The sequence below is a fragment of the Mauremys mutica genome, chromosome 4 (assembly GCF_020497125.1).
Source record: "Mauremys mutica isolate MM-2020 ecotype Southern chromosome 4, ASM2049712v1, whole genome shotgun sequence".
Classification (NCBI taxonomy): Eukaryota; Metazoa; Chordata; order Testudines; family Geoemydidae; genus Mauremys; species Mauremys mutica.
The window spans coordinates 113,891,328-113,917,198 of record NC_059075.1 but is presented as its reverse complement, the minus strand read 5'-3'; the positions used below and the strand labels follow the sequence as shown (position 1 = coordinate 113,917,198).

General features: G+C 40.8%; 1 protein-coding gene across 2 annotated transcripts in view; it reads right to left on the bottom strand.

Annotated features, from left to right (window-relative positions):
- LRP5 (LDL receptor related protein 5) overlaps window positions 1–25,871 on the bottom strand; it is a 280,925-nt gene that overhangs the window by 159,896 nt on the left and 95,158 nt on the right. For both annotated transcript variants that reach the window (XM_045014021.1, XM_045014022.1), the window contains exons 3-5: window positions 22,975–23,172; window positions 11,319–11,515; window positions 7,445–7,576 (exon numbers count right to left, since the gene is read on the bottom strand). In XM_045014021.1, coding sequence (XP_044869956.1) covers window positions 7,445–7,576; window positions 11,319–11,515; window positions 22,975–23,172 — 527 coding nt within the window. The remainder of the gene's footprint in view (window positions 1–7,444; window positions 7,577–11,318; window positions 11,516–22,974; window positions 23,173–25,871) is intronic.

The following is a 25,871-nucleotide window of genomic DNA, read 5'->3' as shown; positions in this document are numbered from 1 at the left end:
TAAAACAGATCAAAAACTAATGATATATGTATCAGTTAAGCTGAGCAACGATTGTAATGAAGTTATATGGTTAATACACATTTTCACAGAAATACTTTAACAAAATAATTTGCTACAGTATTGTTAAACAAAATACAATGTATCAACTTACTGAAAGTGAAAATAATATTTTAAACTTGTGTTGTAATGTCAAGAAGCTATTTTGACTCTGAGCTAATTCTCACCTAGTTTTGCTCCACTGAAGTCAATACAGCCATGTTAAGTTATGCCAGCTGAGGATCTGGGCTGTTTTCTAGTTACTACACCTTTAATTTACAAGTTAGTTACAAGCGGAATACAGACTGAGCTAAACAAGCAAATTGGGTAGCAGCTCGTCAAAAGGCCATTCACTCTGTACTTGATCTATTTTGTTATTATAGCTTTGGGTTTTTTATTCAATAAAAGTAATTTTAGTTACCATATAAGCCAATTGTAGCTTCAGTTATCAGAAGATTTAAGAAATTATCTTGCAATGAGAATGGGATCCTTTGAAATAGCAAAGCAAGCTTGTGAAAGAAGAGGGCCACTTTGGGGAAGAACAGAAATGAAGACGTTAAAATGACCATTTATGAGGAAAACGGGCTATTCCCAATTTTATGGAAAAGATGAAAATTCTAAAGTTTATGTAAAAAGCCAGCAGCAATATTTGTATGCCAACAACACTAAAGACTGCAAAAAAGAAAAGATGCATTTTCCAGAACTGAGAGAGTTATAGGCAGCTGAACACTGTTTATAAAAAGGAACCCAATCTTGGAAGGAGATGGGGATATGGATGTGGCATTTGAGTGTGGGACCCTACTGGGACCAGGGTTTAATCACAATTAGCCGACAATGCTGAACACGTTATGCCACGATCTACTCTCTTCACAATCACATTTGAACATCATTAAACTGAGTCATGTGAACAAGCCACAAAAGAAATGTTCAACATTCTGAGAGTGCAACTCTGCCTACGTCACATGGAGGAAGGAAGGACCACACTACAAGGAAGGATGGCAACAGGAGTCATTATGATAAGAGAACAGCAACAGAAAACTGGAGTGCCAGAGTGGTAGTAAAAGTGGACATGCAACTCTTGCTTGTCATGCACCACAGCAGAGAAAGCAATTCAGGAGAAGGAAGCCTGTAAGGATGAGGAGAAAGAATCCATTCTAAAAAATGCCTCACTGTATTCAGATCCCTTGTGATTTATACTACTTCTCAGAACTGTTTGCAATACAGAGTAAGAGGGACAAATGGCTCCCCCTATCAAAGACACAACATAAGCCATGAAGGTATCTGCTTGGCTTTTTCCTAAAATTTTAAACTACTTTTAAATCAACAAAACAACCCAGTAAGAGTTTCATCCAGGGACCCTCTGGGGAGTGAGGGAGAAGAGAGGAGAGCTTCTTGAAAGGAATCCTGAGTGATCAATTTGTGACTCAGAGATTAAAACACTTTTGTTTCTAAAGAAGGAGATTATAAATTTGACGTTTTAAATACAAGCATTAAATTCAGCACTGTTATGATTCAACATAGCACTGAAAGGATCAGGCTGCAAACAGAAAATTACCCAACATTTCCAACTTCAAAACTGAGACATGTTTGCCTTTCCAACTTCAAAACTGCTCATGTTTGCCTTTCCAACAGCCTGTTTGCCACTCTTGGATTGTAGTGGTAATTGATCCAAACTATGCTTTGCTCTGAAGAGAGGTGTAGAATATGTATGTTTATAAAATGTCTCTTAAGAAAAGGGAAAGGAGAACTTGCTTTTCAGGGCTCTAATCATTCATGTCAGAAAGTAACTTAAATAAGGACTTGAAGAGTTAAAAGGTAGACCTAAGATAAGCATGCAGTTTGAGTAACTGCATGAGTGAAAGGCTAATTAGATGCAATTACACATGCATTTTGAATCTTTACATCAAGACTAGAACTTTTTTCTAAAAGGTATGGTATAGCTCAAGCAGACGTTATAGGCTTGATGCAGAAATTATTGGGTATAATCCTATGGCCTGTGTTATGCAAAAGGTCCGGTTAGATGACAATGATGGCCCCTTCTGCTCAGAAAATTTATGTAATTAAGGTGAGAATTCCATACGTAACTTGTCTGAAAATTTAACCCAATTTTTCAGTCTAGTGATGTAAAGATATTTACAAAAAAAAACCCTACCCTACCCATCCCCCACCAAATCTAAAAAAAGCTGCTTATATTAATACAATAAAAGCATTGTGTTGGCTACTGAGGATAAAATATTACTCTATAGTAAGTTACTGTACTAATTATTTAAGCACATCTTTTTAGTCAAGTCAGCCTCTTTCAACTTCTTTTATTACAGCATTTGCTTCTAATAGAATCCACATTCCATAAACTGTTCAAATCCCAGATACAGTTACGGTTGGCATTCCACTCCAAATCCTTTTTTCAGTTGTTCATAACTTGGTTAAAATTGTTCCTTTCGGGCATCAAACTGCTCATACCTGGAAACCAGATTTCAAATACTTTTCAAGCATTGCACATTGTGCCTTTACAATTCCGCTTTGGTGGCCTGGGGTGATGCGGAGGGGGCAAGAGGGAAATCATATCCTTGCAAAAGTTTCAGGTGACTCGGGCTTTGTTTTAACTTTTACATGTGGCTTTTTTCCCTTTTAAAAACATAAAACCAAAACCTGTTCTTGTATTGCAGACTCTTCTACACAGCGGTTCTCTGGGTGCTAGGAAGCACTTGTCATGCTGTCAATGAATAAAGAAAACACCATACACAAACAAGGCAAAGCAGACTTTTATTCTCTTATGCCTGGAATGAGGCAACACTGAAGCAGCAAACAACACTTTAAGCAACTACACCAGGGGTAGGCAACCTATGGCACATGTGCCAAATGCGGCACGCGAGCTGATTTTCAGTGGCACTCACACTGCCCGGGTCCTGGCCACGGGTCCAGGGGCTCGGCATTTTAATTTAATTTTAAATGAAGCTTCTTAAACATTTTTAAAACCTTAGTTACTTTATATACAACAATAGTTTAGTTATATATTATAGACTTATAGAAAAAGAGACCTTCTAAAACCATTAAAATATATTACTGGCAAACGAAACCTTAAATCAGAGTGAATAAATGAAGACTCGGCACAGCACTTCTGAAAGGTTGCCGACCCCTGAACTACACTTTCCTGGACAGCTTATTGTGCTCAGTGTCAGAGTTCCAAACTCTCCACATATTTTATATTTATTATTATTAATAAATGGCATCCACCACAGAGTTGGAATCTTTTTATGATTTTTTGATTTGTCAAATAATGTAACTGTATAGAGCTGGAAATATAAGAGGAAAACCAAGCTACAAGTAAAACACAATACAGAAAGGAAAAACAAGAGAATAATAAACATTTCACCTACGGACTCTGCAGAATAGCAACAATTATAGATGCACCATAGTATTAATCAAAAAATTATCAGCATCTCACTGAATACATGTTATATCTTGTGGTTCTCTATTTTACTCCCATTTATGTAACATTCAAAATTGACTTGTAATTTATCCCACTAGCTTTGATTGTGATATTTGGGACAAAGGCATCTACATTTTTTAAACTGTTTAGTAATATCGGCATGAGCAGCATACACAGCATTTTCTCAACAGAAAGTAGTGACAAAGAACCTAACATAAGTTAATCACAACTTATCTTACCGTTTTGTTGTGACATTACAACCTCACCCCCAATTCCAGAATGGTAACATGAGAAAATGGACATTCTAAAGATAAAAATAGCAAGCATTCATATAGCACTTTACATGGACAAAGTATTGAACAGGCATTAACTAGTTAATCTTCACTGCACCTCTGTAAGGTAGGTAGGTAAAGCAGCATTATCCTCATTTTACAGAAGGGTAAAAACAAAGATGAAATAGTTTGCCCAGGGTCACAAGCAAGTCAGTGGCAGAGCCCCAACTTGAACTCAGGATCTACCAATTCCCAACCCTGGGCTCATTCCCCCCAGACAACACTGTCTCAACAAAGAACTGCAGAACCCATAGTTCTCACATACGTGTATTCTCCTAATCTCAAAGGGTAAAATCTTTAGGGGTGCTTAAGTGATTTAGGAGCCTGTGGGTTTGTCTACACAGGAAAACTTATCAGCATAGCTATACAGTACAACTACATGGCAATAGCTATGCAGTATAACTCCCCAGGCAAACACTCTCTTTCAGGATTTAGAGTTCCCTTTTTATCCCAAAAATACCATTGACAGTGATTGGGACTTCCAGTCTTAAGCGACTTTGGCACTTTTGAAACTTTTACCGAAACTAATAAGCAACAAAACGGAGACATGGTTATTTCTTTCATGTTCACAGTTCCTGGTACTACCGTTATCTACTCCAAGAATCCATGCAAGGAATAAAAAGTCAGCTTCTTGCCACCAAGGAGTTAATTAATAAGAGTGGAAAGAGAAACACGTGGACGATGGCATAAGGCGCACAGGATCACAAAAGATGCAGAGCTTGGGAAAGAAATAATCCATAAAACTGAACCAAAAGGCCACATTCTTATGCAAAAATTTCCTGTTCCCATCCAAATTTTTTGCTCCCTTTTGACAGAAAATCCTTGACAGTGTCTGGCCCAACAATGGAAAGGTACAAGTATAGTCTAAAAAGTCCGTTATTTTTGTGCCATTAGCCAAAGTGCTAAATGCACAAGGGCTCTGTTTACCACTGCCAAAAACAAATCTGTATGAGTATTGTCCTGAACATTCAGCAATGTTTTTAAATCTTTCTTACACTGCAAAGGGAAAAATAAAGGTCTTTCAGCAGATGCAAGAATTACCTTGGAAGCATTTCAAATACAGCAGGAAGAGTTAATGAAAATGGCTTTTCAACCCTGGAGACTTGGGTTCAAATCCTGCCTTACTGCACAAGTGAAAGGAGTTTGTTGAGCTTATCGTAATGCCAGTGGATATTAACCAGCATCAGAAAATTATTGCACTACTGCGCGCATTGGCAAGATATGCTAAAAGCCCCCAATTCTATGATAGCAGCAAGTCTTTCAGTCCAGGACTGAGGTTCATTGGCTGAACCGTGCATGCAAGAAGCTAGCACTAAGCACTATTTCTCGGCTCTAGCTAGTAATGTTAATCTCTCATTTTTATAAATATTAAATTCACTTTTTAAAAGTCAAACTTCCTGAATAATAAAATCAAGGTTTTCCAACAAACGGTGTGACTTATACTTTACTGAAACACAGCTACTGTTGTACTATTAGCCCCCACCTATTGCCTCTTAAGTAAACCTCATGTGTGGCATCTCACATCTAACTTTGGAATTTCATCATGCGATCAATCTCTCTCTAGTTTCTTACTTAGATAATTTTCTCTAGTCCACATTGTCTAAGAGAGCAAATTTCACAAGACTTCTGGCACAAAGCCTTGCCTTACTTTTTAAAATTAAACATAATGCATGAAAACACGAATGAGGCAGAGTGATGAAAATTTCAGAGCATAATTACCTCATACATCTCTCCACAAAGAGCTGTCCCAGAAGGAAGAAAGGGACTATTCATCTTCAGCAGTAGAGAAATGGCATTACTGGTTTAAATCTTAATTTGGCATTCTTCTGTATGGATCATTCCATTATAACTAATTAAATCTGAGATTGGCACAGTGGCTTAACTGCAGAGTAACACAATTCAAGCAACTGTCCTGTCACATGAGTTCCCAAAACACGTCAAAAGCATTGTTCTTTAGGACACAGCCAAAAGGTAACAGCTGAGTTGCTCTTCCATCACAGCAGCAACTACTGGCCAATGAATACAAGGGAACAAACCTCTGCCCTTAAGTCCATTGCCCAGCTGAGACAAACATGGTCCTGCAATGGCTTCCCTCCAATGGGCCTCACTTCAGAAAAGCACACATAAGCACTCTGCCGTGCCACTAAAGATGGAATACGACACCAAGTGTGACAGAAGCATCTGCATAGACCACTCAGAAGGGTTCTGTGAATCATTAATAGTCAGTGGGACACAAATTGAGAACCACAGCCTGAGCCACTACTCAGAATTACAACAGATATTTCTACACTTCCCACACTAGCAATAAACTGAAGGGAATCATTGGCCTCTACTTTGGAAAAGATAGATGCAACACAGCCTAGCTATGTGGGTACTTATATGTGCAGCATCCCCATAGTACCTGAGGGCGCATTTATTCCCAGCGCTACTGTGAAGCAGAGAAGTATTACCATTCCCATTTTACAAGAGGGAAGCTTTGATCCAAATGGGGAACTTTGAAAGATGGTGAGCATTTGCAGCTCTCACTAACATCAGTTAGAGACATGGATGCTCAGTGCTTCTGAAAATCAGGCACAAAAATTGTCTCCTAAATTTGTGAACGCTGAGCCCCTCCACTCCCCAGAGAAATTGGGAAAATTCCAGAAAATTAAGCCAATCAAGCCCCTCTTCAACCCTGGTATGTTATTAAGGGCCTACTCAACCTGGTTATTTAGCATGATTTCAAACAGTGAAGTCCTCAGTCAGAGTACATATGTAGACTTTCCACATATGATCCTCTCTCTCCTTCCATTCATGTTTTGAAGAGCAATGGACTAGTTATCAGTGGGATCTGAATTAGTACCCATTGACTTGAATAGGGTCATCCACACTTCAGAGCTTACATTTCAGACTCTCTGCAAACTCAGGCAGATATTACTGCATTTGTTATACTTGGGTGATATTTTTAAGCTTTTCTGTGCAACCATAATAGCTAGAGACTTTTGTTTTTAACAAAAGCTGAGACTTCTGGAGAACATTTGGGAGGTCCATCCGCGCCCTGTTAACTAACGCTTTACATCCTCTGTTCCTATGCTGGGAAGCATGCCCCACATTTTAGGAAACCCTAGATCAAGGCCCTTAACTTGGAATAAGGCAGGGTGTAAATTTAAAGAGGATTGACTATTTCTGATTAATTTGGGATAAGAGCTTCCATACATGGAGTTAATCAGGAAAAGTTATTTCAGAATAACTTTCTGTGTACACAGACTGTAAGTGACATGACCAAGGTTACACAGGAAATATGTAGCAGAGGCAGGAACTGAATCCAGATCCCAGTCCAATGCTTTACCTACAAGATACCTAGTTTCTCTTCATACATACCAGACAGAAGGTCCTGCACTTGAAATGCAGACGTGTTTTATAAGGGAATAAACAAAATGGTATGGGAGCTATTTCCAAGAATTGGTGCAGCTGCTTATCCAACTATATATATTATTCCATCCATACCCAAAGAGCTGAGCATGTTGTTTATGGAATCATAGCATCCTTATCTTAAACATTTTGACTTAGATCTGAACATCTCAAACAGACCCTCTTTATTCAGTCCTTAATATTGAACTATTAAGCAGCCAACACTGCTACTGTAGAAAGACAAGAAGAGCCTTACCTGCTTTACAGGTCTTGCCATCATCTTCCAGCTGCACTCCAGTGGGACAGGCACAGGTGAAGAAGGGGTCTCTGGGAGATAGCAGGCAGAGGTGAGAGCAGCCTCCATTGTTTTCTTCGCAGGGAGTATGAACTTCAAGAAATCACAAGAACTGGAATTTATTTTATTTCTCTATAGAGTGACAAAGTCCAACTAGACCACTATGTACTGCAATCCATACCTGCCATACAGACATCACCACTCCCATCCAGTTGTGCCCAGCCTTAGCACTAAAGGATAAATGAGCTATAAAACTACAATTTTTCAAAAGTGACTGGTGATTGTGGGTGCCTCTATTCCTAGGTGCCCAACTTGAGATAATTCAAGGGGCCTGATTTTCAAAGGGCAGGTGCTCAGCATTTTCTGAATATCAGGTTCCTGAAATGTGTTTTCTGTTGGGCACGAAATAATCAAGGCACCTAACAAAGTCACTTTGGCAAACTAAAATAACGTTTTTCTATAACCAAACAGCATGATATGAGGAGAAGGACTTTTGAGGGGGGAAAGGAGGGGGTAAATAAAGGTTGCTACATTGTGGTGGTAGTGAAAAACCTTTTCAGACCCAAAATCCTTCACAAAGGTGTAGCATTCTAGCATCTCCAAACATCTGACACTGTGGGGGAAAACAGGGCAATATCTTGCATTTTCATTCATTTTAGGAAAAGAGGCTACAAACCTCTGAACCTTTCCCTCTCCCCCTCTTGCCCTGCCACCTCTTTTTAAAACAGTTTTGAAAATGCAAATGCAATAAACTGAAAAAAATCTCTTAACTTTAACTGGAATAAATAAGACCATAAGAGATACAAACCCTCTATTTAAATAATTCCAGAGAACGTTGCCATGTTTGAATGATTGCAAGCTGCCCATGACTGCCCAGAAATCACCCACATCACACACACACACACTGTATAGTGTATGTGCATGTGCGCGCATGCGAGCACAGATATATAATTTGCAGCTATGCACAGCTCAATGCATTGTCAAGTTCTGTGAGGTTTTCTGAAGCTGTTAATAAAAGAGCTGAGGTGATTTGGTTTGTTCGTTACTTCCATTGAGAGCCATGCAAAAGAAGAGGGGGAGGAATCTGAACCTGATCCCAGTGAAGTCAATGGCATCTGAGCTATTTCCAGCAGATGCTATTTCCCTATGCACCACGTTTTCCTTGCTACTGGTCCAGAAATACTGTGACCCAAGGGTGGGACATTCTCTCAGCTCAGAGAAATGACAAGAATTCAGCACACACACACACACACACACTCTACCATCTGGAGCTCTGGGATCTGCGGTGGTACTACACATACCTCACAACCGCCACTGAAATCTTACACCTGTTTCTCAACTAAGCAGATCCCAAATTCCTTTGATTTACTTCAAGCCTGTTTACTGCCTTCCTAAAACTACCTTAAAAACCACAGCATTACATTCAGGGAACAAACCTTTCAGTTTGGTTAAATTTAAGAGTAACCCCAGAAGGCAGAGCTTCTGGTGAAGACACATGATACTTATCCCCAGAGCTAAATTACATGCATATTTCCCTTCTGGTCTAATTCAATCAGTGCCCTATGTGCTTCGCTCCAACACCCACAACAAGGTCCCCAAACTACTACTCCCAGGACAACAGTGGAAGAACATGGGCTAACAGCTCTCCAAAACACAACACATACAATGGGACATATTCCCTCCTCTATCCTCTGCAAAGAACTCCCACTAATGATATTGATGGGAACTCCACGCATACAGTATAAAGGTAAGAATATAGGCCCCAATGTTTGTTACATACAGCAGCACAGATCTTTCCATTATGCCCATTCTGGAGCACTGAAGTTGTGATGTTAACTCATGAAATTGTGGTCACACATTGGCAATAACCTAGAATCAAATCTCCCCTGTAAAAAAAAAAAACAACTCTCTAATTCCTTATACCATAAGGAATACAATGTGTTAAATTCTTCTTATTGCTTTTTTTTTTTTAAATAAGATGGACAGAGCTAACATTCCCTGCCATTAATCTCCAGATACCAGAGGTTAAAATCCTAACAAAGGTCACAGGGTAAAATGAGCTTACTGGTCTTACCCCAGAGCCTTACCTTTGTCTGGATAAAAGTTTCTAACAAGCCTCATCTACACTAGGGATTTTTCCAATGTAACATTTAAGCAATGTGTCATATAGACGTAATACAAGCAGGATGAGCGGACATGGTGTTTAAATACATTGTTGGTTGCCTGGAGCCTTGTCTACACTAGCATTCAGTAGTGACTGTGGGAAATGTTGGGCAAAAAACCTGAGTATAGACATACTCTTTGGTCAACCAGTGTCAATGGAGGAAAACAAGTTTTAAGAACACATTCTGTCCAGACTAAATCCTGGTTTGGCCCTACTCTCACTTGCCAGCCAAATTCTCTTAGAAACCACTGCAACAGGCGTCACATTTGAAGGAAATTTCAAGCAAGCAAATGAGCTTATGAGGCTGAATTTAAACATCATGAAGGAGCAAAGTGCAAACACAAAAAGGGCTTGCATTGCAGCTCCCATTTAACCAAGTTATCCTCCCAATCCCCCTCTATGGGTATGGCTACACTTACGGTTTGCAGCGCTGGTAGTTTGCAGCGCTGGTCATCCAGCTGTGTAGGAGCAGCGCTGGTGTGTGGCCACACTCACAGCTACCAGCGCTGGTGTGTGGGCCACATTTGGAGCATTTGCAGCGCTGTTGGGAGTGCTGCATTATGGGCAGCTATCCCAGCATTCAAGTGCACCAACGTGCTTTTCAAAAGAGGGGGGTGGAGGGTGGTGTACTGTGACAGGGAGCGGGGAAGATAGAGAGAATGGATTTTTGGAGCCAACACTGTGTGTTAGCTTCCTGGATTGGAAAAATCACAAAATGTTCATGAGCCCTTAGTCTTAACTCTAATTGCAAACAGCCTGCCTCCAACACGGACTCCCCCCTGTTTCACTCACTCCCTGTGGTGTACTGTGACAGGGAGCGGGGAAGAGAGATTGGAAAAATCACAAAATGTTTGCGAACCCTAACAGCCTGCATCCAACACTGTTTCCCCTGCCTCTCATTTGATCGTTCACAGCCAGGTACAGATAGCTCCTGTTTGCTGTGATCAGTGTTTGTTTTTATAGATAAGCAGTTCAAACGGAGCTCCGATCGGCTCCGTTCTGTTTCATTCACTCTCCCTGCCTGACTCTCATTTGATTGTTTACAGCCAGGTACAGAACGGAGCTCCGATCGGAGCTCGTTCACAACAAAACAAAGAGAGGCTGCATAACAAAACAAAGAGAGTAATTTATAAAAGCATTCTGGGATACACCTTATTCCCTGGAGGCCAACCACAGCGCAAGTGGGTATTCACCCGCAAAAGCTTATGCTCCAATACTTCTGTTAGTCTATAAGGTGCCCCAGGACTCTGTCACTTTTTACAGATCCAGACTAACATGGCTACCACCCCTCTGATACATGACTAGGTCTGTATGTCCCAGTTCTAGAAGAGCAATTAACATATGTAACTAAGCCCATGAGTAGTCCCCACTGACCTCAATGGAACTCACGTATTTAAAATTACACAGTTGCTTAATTGTTCTGCTGGACCTCGGTTTATGTTACCAAAATGTAACATAATTCAAGCTGGGATTTTTGAAGACGACTGAAGGCACTAAGTACCCAATCTCCCATTAAATTTCCTGGAAAGTTTAGCATCTAATTTATTTTGGACCCTTTGAAGCTATCAGACCTAATTCACACTAACATTTTTATTAGTAACATTTTTCTCCACCAAAACCAATAATATTATACAGTGTGTTAGAGAGATTACAGAAAAACCTGAAACATACAGTATGGCTGCCGCTCTGGACTCAAGACTTGGATGTCCATCGGTGAGTAAAGTGCATTCAGTATTTCTCTCTTTTTCTCTCCGGTCCTTTTGTCACAGGCATGAATGGAGCGAGTCTGCCAGTCTGTCCAATACAACGTTTCTCCAGACAATGTCAGCGCAAATGGGTGAGTGAGACTCCCTTCCACAACCTTTTGCCTAGGGTTGTGAAATAGAAGAGAGAGAACATGAAACATTAATAACCTCGAGTCTGTAAATCACCAGACACGTAAGTATCTGGGCTTTTTAAAAGTCACATTTTTAATTTTATATATTAACCCTTATGCTTTACAACAGCCTCCACTGCTAATCTGCCATCTGTTCACTGCTTCCAACTCAAATCCAAAAAAGTTATCCACCTCATTTTACACATGGTCACTGTGGTAGACTCCAGAAAAATGTTTCCAAATTTTTCCAAAACTGTGATACCAGAATGTAAATTAAGCAGAAATTTAATAGAATACAAACTTGACTCTCTTTAAGTGTATGTATTTATATTTAATGACCCCAGTTTATGCCATGTAAAATATTCCAGGACACCATAACAGAGGGCATCTTACAAATGTATGCAATAAAAATGTTTGCAAGATTTGTAAATGGAAAGTTAGACTATGACTGCTTCATACCAGGCAATCAAGAAACAAAAATATATTGTGTTTCATAGCAACAAGAGCTCTGATTCAGTAACAAACTGACCCCCTGCAAGGCAAAATTAAGGTTCTCTAACATAGCTGAACAAATGTCCAACAGTTGAGTCCTAGAAGAAATGGAGACTGCAGAACACTCCTTGTTATTAAAATGCTAATTATTATTTTTGTCCTCATGCCACATCTGGCATCACTGCCCAGGTCTATGCCATCAACTTCCAGTTCTTCTTTTGCCTTTTTATCATTACATCAAAGAAATGACTGAGGCAAGTGCCCAGATGTTCTCTTTTTAAATTATCCCACACCATCACTTCCCATCAAGAACAGTTTCTTCAGATCATCAACAGGTTATACTTCTCAGAGAAATTTTTGGATATCAGAGCAAGAACATCTGTGCTGAATCTCACAAAATCATGGGTCATCATTGATGGCATCTGGTATGACATTTTGGGGTGCTAATAAGAGCAATTGTCTTCACAACGTGACGACCCACCTCATCTCAGGATTAGGAGGAAGAATCATTACTGGTATTTCTCAAAACCTCTCACCCACTGGAGCATCAGTAATTTCCTAATCTCCTCTCAAACTGAATTAAATCCTTGGGAGCGAACCTTTTAAAGCTGGAAGTGGTAGTTAGCCATTCTCAATATTAATGGCTTTCTCAGAGTTCTATACACTTTTTTTCCTCTATCAACTGTGGTTTAAACAGAAATAAGAGTGATTTATTCCTTGAGGATTTTTCTTGATCAATAGCTTTGTGGACTTTTAATTCTTATATTTCTAATTAAATATTTTACACACACACACACGCACGCGTATGTGCACTGGTGAGAGGCCTCCTTTATTCTGGACTTCTGATATTCCTCATTTACTTGGCATTAAAGTTCTTAGCCTACAGTCAGAAGAGGTTATTCACCTTGTGCAGTAATTGTGGTTCTTTGAGATGTGTCCCCCTGTGGGTGCTCCATTTCAAGTACACATGCGCCTCTTGAGCCCTTAATCAGAGATTTTCTGTTAGCAGTGTCCAATTGGCCTCTGCATGCGCTCTACATAACTTTGTGCCATACACTCAGGGTGTACAGAGCTGCACAGGTGATCTTCCCTCAGCTCCTTCTCTACCTGAATGTCCAACAAAGAACAGTCCAAAGCAGAGGGGAAGGAGAGAGGGTAGTGCAGCTCCCATAGCAACACACATCTCAAGGAACCACAGTTACTGCACAAGGTGGGTAACCTTCTTCTTCTAGTAGCATCCCTTCAAGTGACTCTCCAGAGCAGCATCCTCACAGGGAGGAGAGAGCTTTGGAAGCAAGTCCAAGACTGAAGACAATATAGCAGAACCAAGCACAACATCAGATCTGACAGTGTGGACAGTGTTTAGAAAAAGCATGCACTGAGGCCCATGGAGCAGCTCTGCATATCTCAGATTCGGGGATGTTCTTGAGTAAAGCTCTGGAAGTTGCCTGGTGGTGGAGTGTGCCACTATCTTTTGGGGGAGGCAGAACACTGGCTCCATCATAGCAAGTAACGATATACCCAGAGATCCACCTCCAAAGTCTCTATGTAGAAATCACAGACTCCTTGGATCTCTCTGAGATCGAGACAAATAATCTAGGTGATTTCCGAAATTGCTTGGTCCTATCAAGGTAAAAGGCCAATGCCCATCTCACATGTAAAGTATGAAAAGAGGTCTCCCACTGCGATTAATGTGGTTTAAGGAAAAAATCTGGTACAAGAATGGCCTAGTTAAGACGAAAATCCTACAGCCCTTTGGGTAAGAATTTAGGGTGTGGCCATAAAAAGAGACCTTGTCCTTGAAAAAGACCATAAATGATGGTGGGGGGGGGGGTCTTCCATCTAGGCCCCCGTCTCCCCAACCCTGGTGGCCAATGTGATAGCTACTAGAAAGGCCGTCTTCATAGATAAGTGAAGCAAGAAGTAAGTTGACAAAGGTTCAAATGGAGGTCCCTTGAGGTACCTAAGTACCAGATTGAGATCCCAAGAAGGAGTAGGATCCTTAACCAAAATATCAGCAAATATGGAAAACCCTTCTAGCGGGGGATGAAATACTGATATTATAGCCAGATGAACTTTAACAGAGTTAATTGATAACCCTGATTTTTTCACATCCAGCAGGTGATACAAGATGGTTGGGAGTGAAGAGGATACAGGCACACAACAGCGACACCAGTAGTTGAACCTTTTCCATTTCTGAAGGGAAGTAATTCAAGTCGATTCCCTTCTACTGTTTAGTAATACATGTTGTCCTCCTGTCGAGCAAGTGGATTCTAATCCTGTGAACCATCTAAGAGCCATGCTTGGAGGTGGGAGACCCCTAAGGATGAGATGAAGCATGTAACCTGCATCCTAAGACAGGGGATGAGGGATGGTCAGAAGCCTGAATGCTGGTTGAACACACACATGAAGCATTGAGGATACCAAGCCTGTCTCAACCAGACTGATACTGTAAGAGTAACCCTGACCTTGTCCTGTCTGACCTTTTTTTTAATCACTCTTAGTATTAGAAGTGGTGGACGGAATGCGTGGAAAAGGCCCTTAAGTCCAGGGAAGGAGAAACACATCTCCCAAAGAATAGTGACCTAGGCCTACTCTTGGGCAGAATAGTGGGCACTTCTGGTTGCTGAATGTGGCAAACAGAATCACCTGTGGAAGTCCCCACCTTTGGAATATCCCATGAAGAATCCGAGTCCAACTCCCATTCGTAGTCCTGGGAGAAACTCCCCTGCTGAGCATATCAGCTATGACGTTCCAGCTTCCAGGAAGGAAAACAGCTGACTTCTAAATCTGATGGGCTAACATAACAGTTCCATAACTTTATAGCTTTGGCACACAGAGAGGGGCCTCTTGCTCCTCCTTGTTTGTTGATATAGAACATGCAAGCCACATTGTCGGTCACTGATTTGTCCGTATTGATTTGCCCTTGATGGAGGGGGGAGAAGTGAAGGCAAAATTCCTGACCACCTTCAGTTCCAACAGGCTGACCTATAGACTGGTTTCCTGAGGTGACCGTTGTGAGGGTATGGAGGTGTGTTCCCCTACCCAACAGCCCATTATCACAGTTATTGCTCGAGCTGGGTGGATGAAAGAGACACCTGTGCAGACACTGAGTTGATTTTACTACCAGTCTAGGGAGTTCTTCACCTGGAGGGGAACCGTGAACTGATCTGCTCAAGTTATGAATCTGTCTGTGGGAAGGACGGCCCTGATTGCCAAAGAATCCAAGTACCCTCCTATGAATTGTATTCTTTGTACAGGACCTAAGGTGGATTTTTTTGTATGTTTCGCTGGAGAGCCAATCCTTGAAAGAGAGAAAGGCCATCTGAGAAGAAGCCTGTACTGCTTCGTAAGATCAGCCCTTAAGTAGCCAGTCATTGGGATATGGGAAAACTAAACTCACATCTCGATGAAGGTAAGCAGATATTACCACTATAACCTTTGAGAACATCCTGGAGCTAGAGAGAGACTGAATGGAAGTACTTCATATTGAAAATGATCCTGGACCATGTAGATATTTCCTGTGTGCAGGATGTATCGCTGTATGGATATTGGTTTTTGGCCCTCTACTTACAGGACACCTATCTCCTGCCTCTAGAGAAGGAATTATAGCAGCCAGTGTCACCATCATGAACTTGAGAGATTACGAATTTGTTCTGTCTTCTCAGATCTAAGATCAGTCTCCATTCTCCATCCTTCTTTAGCATGAAAAAATACTTTGAGTAAAACCCTTTTCCCCTGTGAGGAGAGAAAGAGAGTTCACTTCTTGCCTCAGTATAGCCTCATGAGAGGGGGCCCCTGAAGTAAAGTGGGTGGGATAGCCCAATGTGATAAGCTGCCAGGACCCACTTGTCCATTGTAATATGCCACCAAAACTGTTTGAAATGGGAAAGGTGGTCTCCAAAAGACGGAATATGGGTGAACGGTTGCAGCTTGCAAACTAGAGGTGAGGGAGGAACTGAACCCTTGACAAACCCGTCAAAATTATTGTTTCAATGATGACTGGGTGCTCGCAGAAGGAGGGTTCGGAGCTCTCTTCCTCTAGAATCTGTCTCTCTTTCTAGAGGGTTCGGTGGTTTCGTGAAATCCAGAAAACTGGACAGGGTGCAATCTATGGGCAGTCTGAGATCTGCTAAATCTCCTCTTGTTAATAGGGGTGTATATAGCCAGAGACCTCCAGATGGCCTGGAACTCCTTCAGTGTGTGGAGAGACTCATCTGCAGTCCCAGAGAAGAGCTTCCAACCACCACATAACAGAAGGTCCTCACAATATTCTGAACCTCTCCTGGGAACCATGACACACTGCACATAACAACGGCACTGGAGATGGGTCTGGCGGTGGTGTCCACAACATTCTGGCTAATAACTGACCCTCCATGATGATGGCCTGAAAGTGTTTTCTATGCTCCTGTGGAAGGGCTGTAACCTTACTGTAATTAGTTAAGTCATATTTGGCCATGATCACCTGATGGTTTGAGATCTGAAATTGGAGAGTTATGGATGAGTAAGCTTTTTGTCCAAAAAGATATAGCCTCTTCTTATCCTTATCATAAGGGGAAGACCTAGAGTAATGCTGTTTACCCCTCTCACGCTCTTCACAAGCTCCTGGAATTGGCAAAAATAGTTGGTCATCGATGGTGGTGAAGGCATGACTGCCTCGTCCAGAGACGAGGATGAAATAGAAGTTTGAGGGGTGGCTTCCTTATCCACCCTCATCCCCCGCTATTCAAAGGTCTTCTCATGTTGGGGGTTTGGTAAAAGAGACTGTGTAACTCTAGCCTCGTGGCATAATGGAGCTGCAGGTTTGGCAAATGGCTGCCGATACACTGCCCAAGGATCCCAGTATGGCCACTGGAGGGCCTATGCGGGAGAGGGAGTGGCAGCCAGGATCCCACCACTCCTCTCACAGATAAGGATCCTTGTCAAAATATGGTTTCTTATGCTAATGTGGAGAGTAACCCCATACTGATAAAGAGGAGAGTGACTGAATGTCTCCTTCATCCTCCTCAATGTCCTCCAATGGGGAGGCCCCAGTAGAAAAAGGTGGAGAATTTTGTGGTACTGGGGAGCAATGGCAATCCAGTGGCTGGATCTTGACACCAAGAGTCATTCAGTAGCCAGAAGCACTGGGGACTCCAGCTTGTCTAAAACTGACTGGTCTCTGGAGTAGCAAAATTCTTGTGGTGCCAGGTGGGTCAATAATGACGCAGCAACTGAGGTGGATAGTACTGTTGATCTGGAGCGCGTAGGCACCGTGCCCAAAGGTGTCTTGGTGCTTCGATTGTGCCAGTACTGACAATGCTGAGTGAGAAGGCACCGATGGAAAGTCTAATGTAGATGGTGCCAATCTAGAGGAATGTATATCTGGGCCTCCCTATCCTTCATAGATGGTAGCAGGGGCCTGCTGGAGCCTTGCTTCCCCAATGCGCTCAAGGATCTCCCAGCCCCGTCACTACCGGAAGAAGGGTCCTTTACCTCTACGGTACTGAATTGAGAGGTCAAGGCCTCCAACACTGGAGATATAGCAGGAGATACGGACCTTTTGGGAGCCAGCTACTTGTGGTGGGAGACTGAGCTCCTCCTCTTTGGAGCTTTCCCTGAGTCCTCCGAAGTCATCTCCCTCTTAGGGGAGGCCAAACCAAAGGGGCACTGGAGCTGTCCAGAGACTAATGTACACTGGGGATGTCTCCTGACCTGACTCGGAAGCAGGTTGAAGAGAGCACTCCCTCATCAGAAGCCTCAAATTTAGTTCCCCAATTCTTCCATGATCCAGATTTGAGAGCTACACAGAAGTTACTCTTTTGGGCAATATGGGACTCTCCCAAGCAATAGATATCCTTTAGAGTGGCCGTCGCTGACTGGGATAGCCTCCCTACAAGAGAGGCAGCATTTGAAAGCTGGTGAGCCAGGCATGCCCAGACAGGCCAGATAAATTCCCTTGAAAAAAGAAGAGGAATAAAACCCAAACCTCTCACTGTTATCTAACTTATTCTGCACTAACTAAAACTAACACTAACTAGAAACACCAAACTAACTAAAAACAACAGTAGAACATGTCATGGCATGCACAAGGTGGATACACTACAGCTCCTTCTCACACCAAGGCGGTAGAGAAGGATCGGAGGGTGATTTGCCCGAGCAGCTCTATACACTCTCGGTGTTCAGCACAAAGTTTTATAGAGCACACACGCAGGCTGAACAGAGGCTGCTAATGGAAAATCTCCAATCAGGAGCTTGAGAGGCGCAAAGGTATCTGAAGTGGAGAAGGATTGACTGGAAACCACACAACTGAGAAGTTTGGAGCTGCTTCCAAACTTGGCGTTTCAGGCCAGCTCTAACTTACAAAAACTTAAGGTCTGATCCTGTAACACGCTCTGCGGGGAAACCCCCTGCTCGTGTGTGGAGTCCCATTCACTTTCATAGGGCTATTGCTCTGAGTCAAGCAATCAACTGCATGTAGTTCATTGCAGGATCTGAGCCCTATTCATCATTCTGTAGTGTTTTCCCTCATGTTACATGTCTCTTGTTGGATTGATCTCACATTCCCTCCAGTTTTCCTTAACCTCTGGATAAATATTTTAGCCCCAATCATCATAACAGATGAATCCTATTTTAATTAAACATTTTTTTTAATTTTTTTTTTGGAGGCATGCCTCTGATTTGCGATGAGCAGAAATGCAAACCACAAAATGTAATTTTACAACACATCTTTTGTATTCAAGAGATCCCAAAGTTTATGCACACAGTAACAACCTGGTGCAATTCAAAGCTCAGCAGTTTTTGGTGTAGGGACATTTTTATAGTAAGTGGAAAGCAAGCATGACAAATTTCCAGCTTGTTAAAAAAACACAAGTCTTAATTGCTTGCTTCTAGTGTTGTGAAAAAATCACTCTATTTAAACTGAAAAACATTCCAAATCAAAGTAACATTGGCTAATATATACATTCAGAATTTTCAAGATAGTACTTTGAAAGTTCACAGAAGTGAGACATTTCCCAAAGAAAGGAAAAACAGAAGAAAATATTTCTTGTAATGAATGGCTTGTTTACACTTACAGCCCTGCTGTAGTGTTTAGTGAAGACGTTACCTACGCCAACAGGAAAGCTTCTTCCGTGGATGTAGGCACTCCACCCCCCTGAGCAGCCGTAGCTATGTCGATAGGAGAAGCCCTCCCGTTGACCTAGCGCTGTCTACAATGGGGTTAGGTCGGTATAACTACATCGCTCAGAGGTGTGGATTTTCCACACCCCTGAATGACATCGTTATACCGATATAAGTTTGTGATGTAGACGACCTTAATTTGTATCATTTGTGTGCAGGAAGTAGGGGAGAGAAGAGAGGTTAACACTGATGGAAGACAATCCTATTTTAGTTTCATAAACATAAGCTAAATTTTCATAACTGTCTTGAAAAATTACATACATATTTTTACATACACCTATTTGTATATGCAAAGCTCATTTTACACACATACATTAGGCAAGTATTTACATATACATATGCAATGGTCTTTGTATGAAAAACTTTTATGTGCAGTTTTGGAGGTAGAGTTAAGGCTGCTTTGAAAATCTGACTCTGTAAACAATCAACAAGTGATTTCTCATAGTAATAAATCACTAAAGGAATAGAGAAAAATCTAACCTTTGGTATTCTTTGGTATTCTTACCTTCACTTTCCACCCTTTGCTGTAATGCCTTTTCTAATAAGGATGATGTCTGAACTTGTGTAACTTTCTAGTTCTGGAGCATTTGTATCTAACTATGCACTGTCTTTAGTTTTTATTATTTCCATCCACAAGAGGATCTCCTCCCCCTGGATTATGTGCCTTGAACAACTGAGAGTTCCATATGACTTACTTTCAAACTGAAGCCTGCTAACATGCAGACAGATCACTCCAGTAATTTAAAATCCACTACACAGAATGCAAATACTGGTTTATTTGAATTTTGAAGTGATAGGGCCTTGGGGGGAGGGAAGGGATTTGAAGGACTGAAGGATTTATTTCTTGACAAATTTCAGGTGAAGTTTATTTTGTTTTGTTAAAAATAAAGAATATTCAGGAATAAAGCAGCCCAATGGAACATAAATCCCATGAAGTTGCACTATAAAGATCAAGATCAACACTCACCTTTTTTGATTAAAAAAAACAAAGACCACAGGCCTAACATTCTAGGAAGGGTAACTTCTCATACAAATGGCAGTAATAAAAATTATTTATAGCATACTGAAATTCTGACACTAGCTTTACTATACAATGGACTAGTGCCTTTATTCAGGTGCATGGACTCAAGGATTTTTGAGCAACGTGTGCTACATTGGGCTATTCTGACACCTGGCGCATATTCATGCTCTCCAAGACCAGCTACTGAAGTGTGCAATACAAGTGTATTGCTGAGCTACACTGATTTCACATCCAGAGCGGGGCACACATTAATTCAATATCTGTATTAATATGCAATCTGATTTATCGTACAATATAACTGGAAAAAGAAACCATGTGCTACGCTTTCACAAGACAATTTGGACAGATTTCCTTTGAAATGGAAGACCCTGCTTGGATTTGAGCATTCAGGAAACTCGCTGCCTTTCTCCTCCATAATATAAGCGAATTAAACACTACTTACTAACTATTGTCTGAACATCCTTACACATGAATAATTTCGAGTGAAGTCAATGGGAGTTGTGTGCACAAAGGAACCACAGGATCATATTTAAAAACAAAATACCCTCTTTAAAAAAAAATCCATTAAATTGTGTAAAAATGTCAGTTCATAGTGAGATAGCACACGCCCCCAAAACTATGAATCAGCTACAAGTCTTTGAGCTATTATCCCACATCTGAAAGTTTCCCTCCTTGTCACTACCTCTATGGCTTCTTCTGTGTTACTAACTTTGTGAATATTATTACTATTAATAATATCTCAAAGCCCTTTTAAAGCCCTTTGCATCAGTAAATCTCCAAGCATTTTAACAAAGAACGTCAGTATCACTATCCCTATTTCACAGATGGGAAAACTGAGACACAGTATACCTTTCTCTAAAGCACTCTGGAATACACTTCACATGAAAGATGTATTACATTTTATTTTATATTATACTGGTATAAAAAGAGGTGCATAATACAAAATCCATCTGAATTTTTAACAAGTTGGATAATTGGCTTCGTAAGAGGCAATTTTTGGTTATCTGAAACATATGAATCACGTATATTATACAGATGTAGCTATAATTTCTATTTTGCTCTCATGCTTTTTCTCCCACTGGGATAGGAGTTGTTACCAACTTGACGCTCTGTTCCGCTATGTTTTAACATTAGACCTGTAGTTCTCAACCCGTGGCCCAATCAACACACAGCTGCGGCCCATGTGACATCCTTAGGGTCATACAGGTAGTGTGTGTGTACATATGTATGTATATTGTGTGGATGTGGCTCACATAAAACAGAGAGCTGCATATGCGGCCCACAATGGAAAACAGGTTGAGAACCACTTCATTAGACAGTTTACATCTCCAGGATACTTTCCTTTAGAGTGATGGCCACAATCTCAGCATTGCAAGTGGGGTTTCAGGACAGAGAGAAGATTCAAGCCAGACAATGGAATTCTGAATGCTTATGGTCCTTCATTTTAAACAAAAGCTGTGCACGTGTTTAAGATTCAGTATGAGGTGCACACACATAGCTTTGTATATATGCAGACAATGCATTATGTGGTGTCAGCATTTAGGATCCATGGGAAAGATTTTCTAAGGTACAAAGGGGAATCGGGTGCCGTACTGCCCTTTTTGCCTTTAAAAATATATCTCCCTCTATTGTAGTAATATTAAATAATTTAAAAATTAAAAAGGCCAAACAAATTAAGTTTACAGGAAGATTTACTTCTGTCATGCTCTGCTCACCAGAAGGATATCTGACTGCTTAATAAAGCATTTCTTGGATACCAAAATTTGAGGCCTAAATAACTGGATAAGGTACTTTTAAATTAAGGTGGTGTGTTTCGCGTTATCTCAAATCACACCAGACAGCTTTTTTTTAATCTGGCATATGTACATGTAGCTACACCTTAAAGCCATTGGGAGTCTGAAACTGGTGCAGAATACAGTGGGGTTGCTTACTGAGTGGGGCAGCTTGCCGGAAGCCTATGACACCAGTGGATCAGGATCTGCATTTGGTCTCGTGATGGATTTTAAGGTGTTGGTTACAATCTATAAAGCCCTAACAAGCCCGGGATCAGCCTCCCTGAGAGATTACCTCACTCCCCATGGCAGACAGCCGGAGCTATGATCAGCAGAGATGCTCTCATCTGATCCCCTTTTTAATAAAACAGATGAGGTGACTGGCAGGGCATTCTTTACGAGGGCTCAGAGATTCTGGAACTTGCTCCCAACACTTGGTCCAAAATAGCACAAACTTGATGACTGGGCATGCTGCAAAAGACACTTGTTCAACAGGGTGTTTGGAGAAGGCTGAGGGATGCTCCCAATAATGCTGAAGGGGTGGGAAGGATTTCTGTAGGTGGCTAGCTGGCTGAGTTCCTGTTAAAATAATTACTCTAATGCTGCTGGAACTTTACTATATCATTAATGAGGTGGTAGGGCACCTAGAGTCTTGGATAGGCATCTTTAATCATTTTAAACTCTATAAATGTGCCTAGAGCAGAAAAATCATACTACAGGGGAAGACTGTAACTGGCCTACTGTAGACTGCTGATGCAAATATTCTAATTATTCTTTAACAAAAATAGAACCACTCTTATGAATTCCAGGAATCCATGCATGTTCATAGGCATGCTAATGATAAGGTTAGCAAGACTGATAGGGTAGATATACATAGTTATAAATGACTACTGAAAAAAGCACTAGCATAAAATCAATGCTAATTATGAAAAAGCAAACGTGCATGCACACATGCAAATGCACACACCCTTCTCTCACACTGATACAGACCAATGGGAATCATACCTAAAGGAACCATCCAGATTTGCTCTATGAATGAAACTCAGCTTTGCATCAGCCCAGTATAGCTTCTGCTCATCAAGATCTATCGTGAGTCCATTAGGCCAATAAATGTCTGAATTAACAATTATTTTTCGAGTGCTGCTATCCATTCCTGCTCGTTCTATTCTGGGTGTTTCTCCCCAGTCCGTCCAATACATATACCTAAAAAAAAAAAAAAACAACAACAAAAATGCGTGTGTTAAGAAGTTAAAATGCTCACTCATTGAAAGTATCAATCGCATCTTTTTCTGAAGTTTGAAGTATTATTTTTATTTATATTACTGTACAGTGGCATAATTACACAAATACCACAAAGCATTTATTAAACACACACACACAAACTTAAACCAAAATTCCAGTGGTTCCAACAAGTTCCTGCAATATGACAATGCATTTCATAAACTTACCACATTGTATGAGAGTCTACCACTCATCTCTCAATCTTAGAGTAGAGCCAGAACGTCAAAAGCATGTACAACTGTGTGCCTCATTCGCAGGTTCAACTACTACAACTGCATGTACTAATCACATTGACACATGCAAGCGACCAATTGCGCATCCAACTGGCCAATTAGCTCATACAATCAGTAATTGCGCTCAAATTTTTGTAAGTCTGTAGACCACATGGAAAGCATGAAAGTAAATGACAGTGTTCCTTTAAACAAATAAAAAACTGAATGTTTTTGTATACTAGCGACATCTCATTTTAAAATTTTGGTTTACAACAGTCAGGGGTTGTTGGTTGGTTGTTTTTTTTCATACCCAGGCTTGAGTTCAGGATTACGGTTTTCCTCAGTTAGCAGCTGATGATTTTGCTATCACCTAAAGCAGTATTAAAGAAAGCAAACCCTTGCTCTGTGTTATCAGCAAGGTCATCCCAACAGCACAGAATCTGGAATACAGACATCATCAGGTGAAAGCCCTCTTAGTCCACCTTGTATTTATATCTAACTTTTAATTCTATGCGCATAACTCTGAAAGAATAAATGAGAAGCAAGAAACATTTCCCATCCCTCAGTTCAAGTGGAGAGTGAGATTGAGGGGAAAGTGAGAGAAGAATGGGTTAAACTGAAAAATGGGAAGAACCATCTAAGGATAATGGCTACTGCTATATAATATACCACTTTATGTCGTCTCAGTCCTCATGTAGCAGGTCAACTCTGCCCTATACCGAGTGGAATCCCAACTCTGTTCAGTTGCATGTGATCATGTCAACCTTCAGTGGATGATTCCTGCTGAAGTTGTAATTCTTTACACCATTATTATAAAACCTTTATAAAGCCATTTGAAACAGGGAACACACATTGCATCCCCCTGAAGAACTTACAACATAAATAATAGAAACCATGGGAAAACAGTGTATATGACCACAAGAAAGGTGGAGAGCTATAAAGAGGGATCTGAAGTAAGAGAGAATGTGAGCACAGAGTGGATGAATATAGGGAAAGTATTCCAGGCATAAGGAGCTGCTTGACAGAAGATATGAAGCTGAGAGTGGGAAGAGGAGGCCACGCACATAGTCCCAAGGATAGGGTTGGACTGGGACTCATGATATACAAATTTGATTCCTGAGTCAGCCACACTTCCACCGTGACCACAGACAAATCACTAGGGTCTTGTCCACACAGGAAAATTCTTTCTGTATCTGCTAAGATGTGACCTTAAATCATCAGAGTTATACTCAAAAACAACGAGGAGTCTGGTGGCACCTTAAAGACTAACAGATTTATTTGGGCATAAGCTTTCAGATGCATGGAGAAGTGGGGTTTTTACCCACGAAAGCTTATGCCGAAATAAATCTGTTAGTCTTTAAGGTGCCACCAGACTCCTCATTGTTTTTGTGCATACAGACTAACACGGCTACCACTCTGATATAGAATTATACTGGTAGTACCAGCCACACCTTCCCTCACCCGCAGGTGTGATCACACTCATTTTGGTGTAAGAGAGCTTTAAAAAAAAATCTTATATCATTTCAGGAAGGGATTCAAGCTAATCCAAAAATACCATTCTATAGACTGGAATAAAGGTGTCCGCAATAGGGAAAAGGGGGTTATACCAGTATAACTGGTAGAACTCTCATGTAGACAGGGCCTTAATCTCAGTTCACCATCTGCAAAATGGGACTAATCATACTCCCTACTCTCCTACCCTTGTCTTTCTTGTTTATTCAGACTGCGAGCTCGTCAGGGGAAGGACTGTCTCACAGTAGGTGTATTTAAAACACCTAGCATAACTGGCCTCTATATTTTGGGTATGGCCTCTAAATACCGAACAACAGTTTACAACTAGTTTACAACTAGTTAAATAAACATCTAATCTAATGCAGTATCCAGGGAGTTGAACCATTTTCCAACTAAAGGTATAGAAAATTATAACAATGTTTGATAAAATATATATATAAAAAAATTCAATGTAATAAAACAAAACAAAAAACCATTGAAGCTAGCTGCTTGTATCATGGGGGACACAACAAACCACTGGAGAAAAAAAATATGGGGTATAAATTTGATTTATAAAGTATCTTTGGTGGAGTGTCCCCAAGGCATTTAAATAGCAATCATAAAGTGTGCCAAATTGGAAATAATTTCAAGCATGAATTTAATATGCTGGGTATATGATGAAGTTACAACATGATAGATATACTTCAAAACACAATGTTGGTTTCAAAAGCAGCACAGTCATTGGAGCAACAATCTATTTATGATTTGTAGCAAATGCAATCTGTTCAAATAAGTAATAAAAATTGTCTATTAAGTGTCACACTTTCAAAGATTTAAGATAATAAAGTGAAGCCACAGAAACCCATGTCTTAGGAGGCAACACAGAAAACCACGTTTTCAAGCAGGTCCCATTTTCTT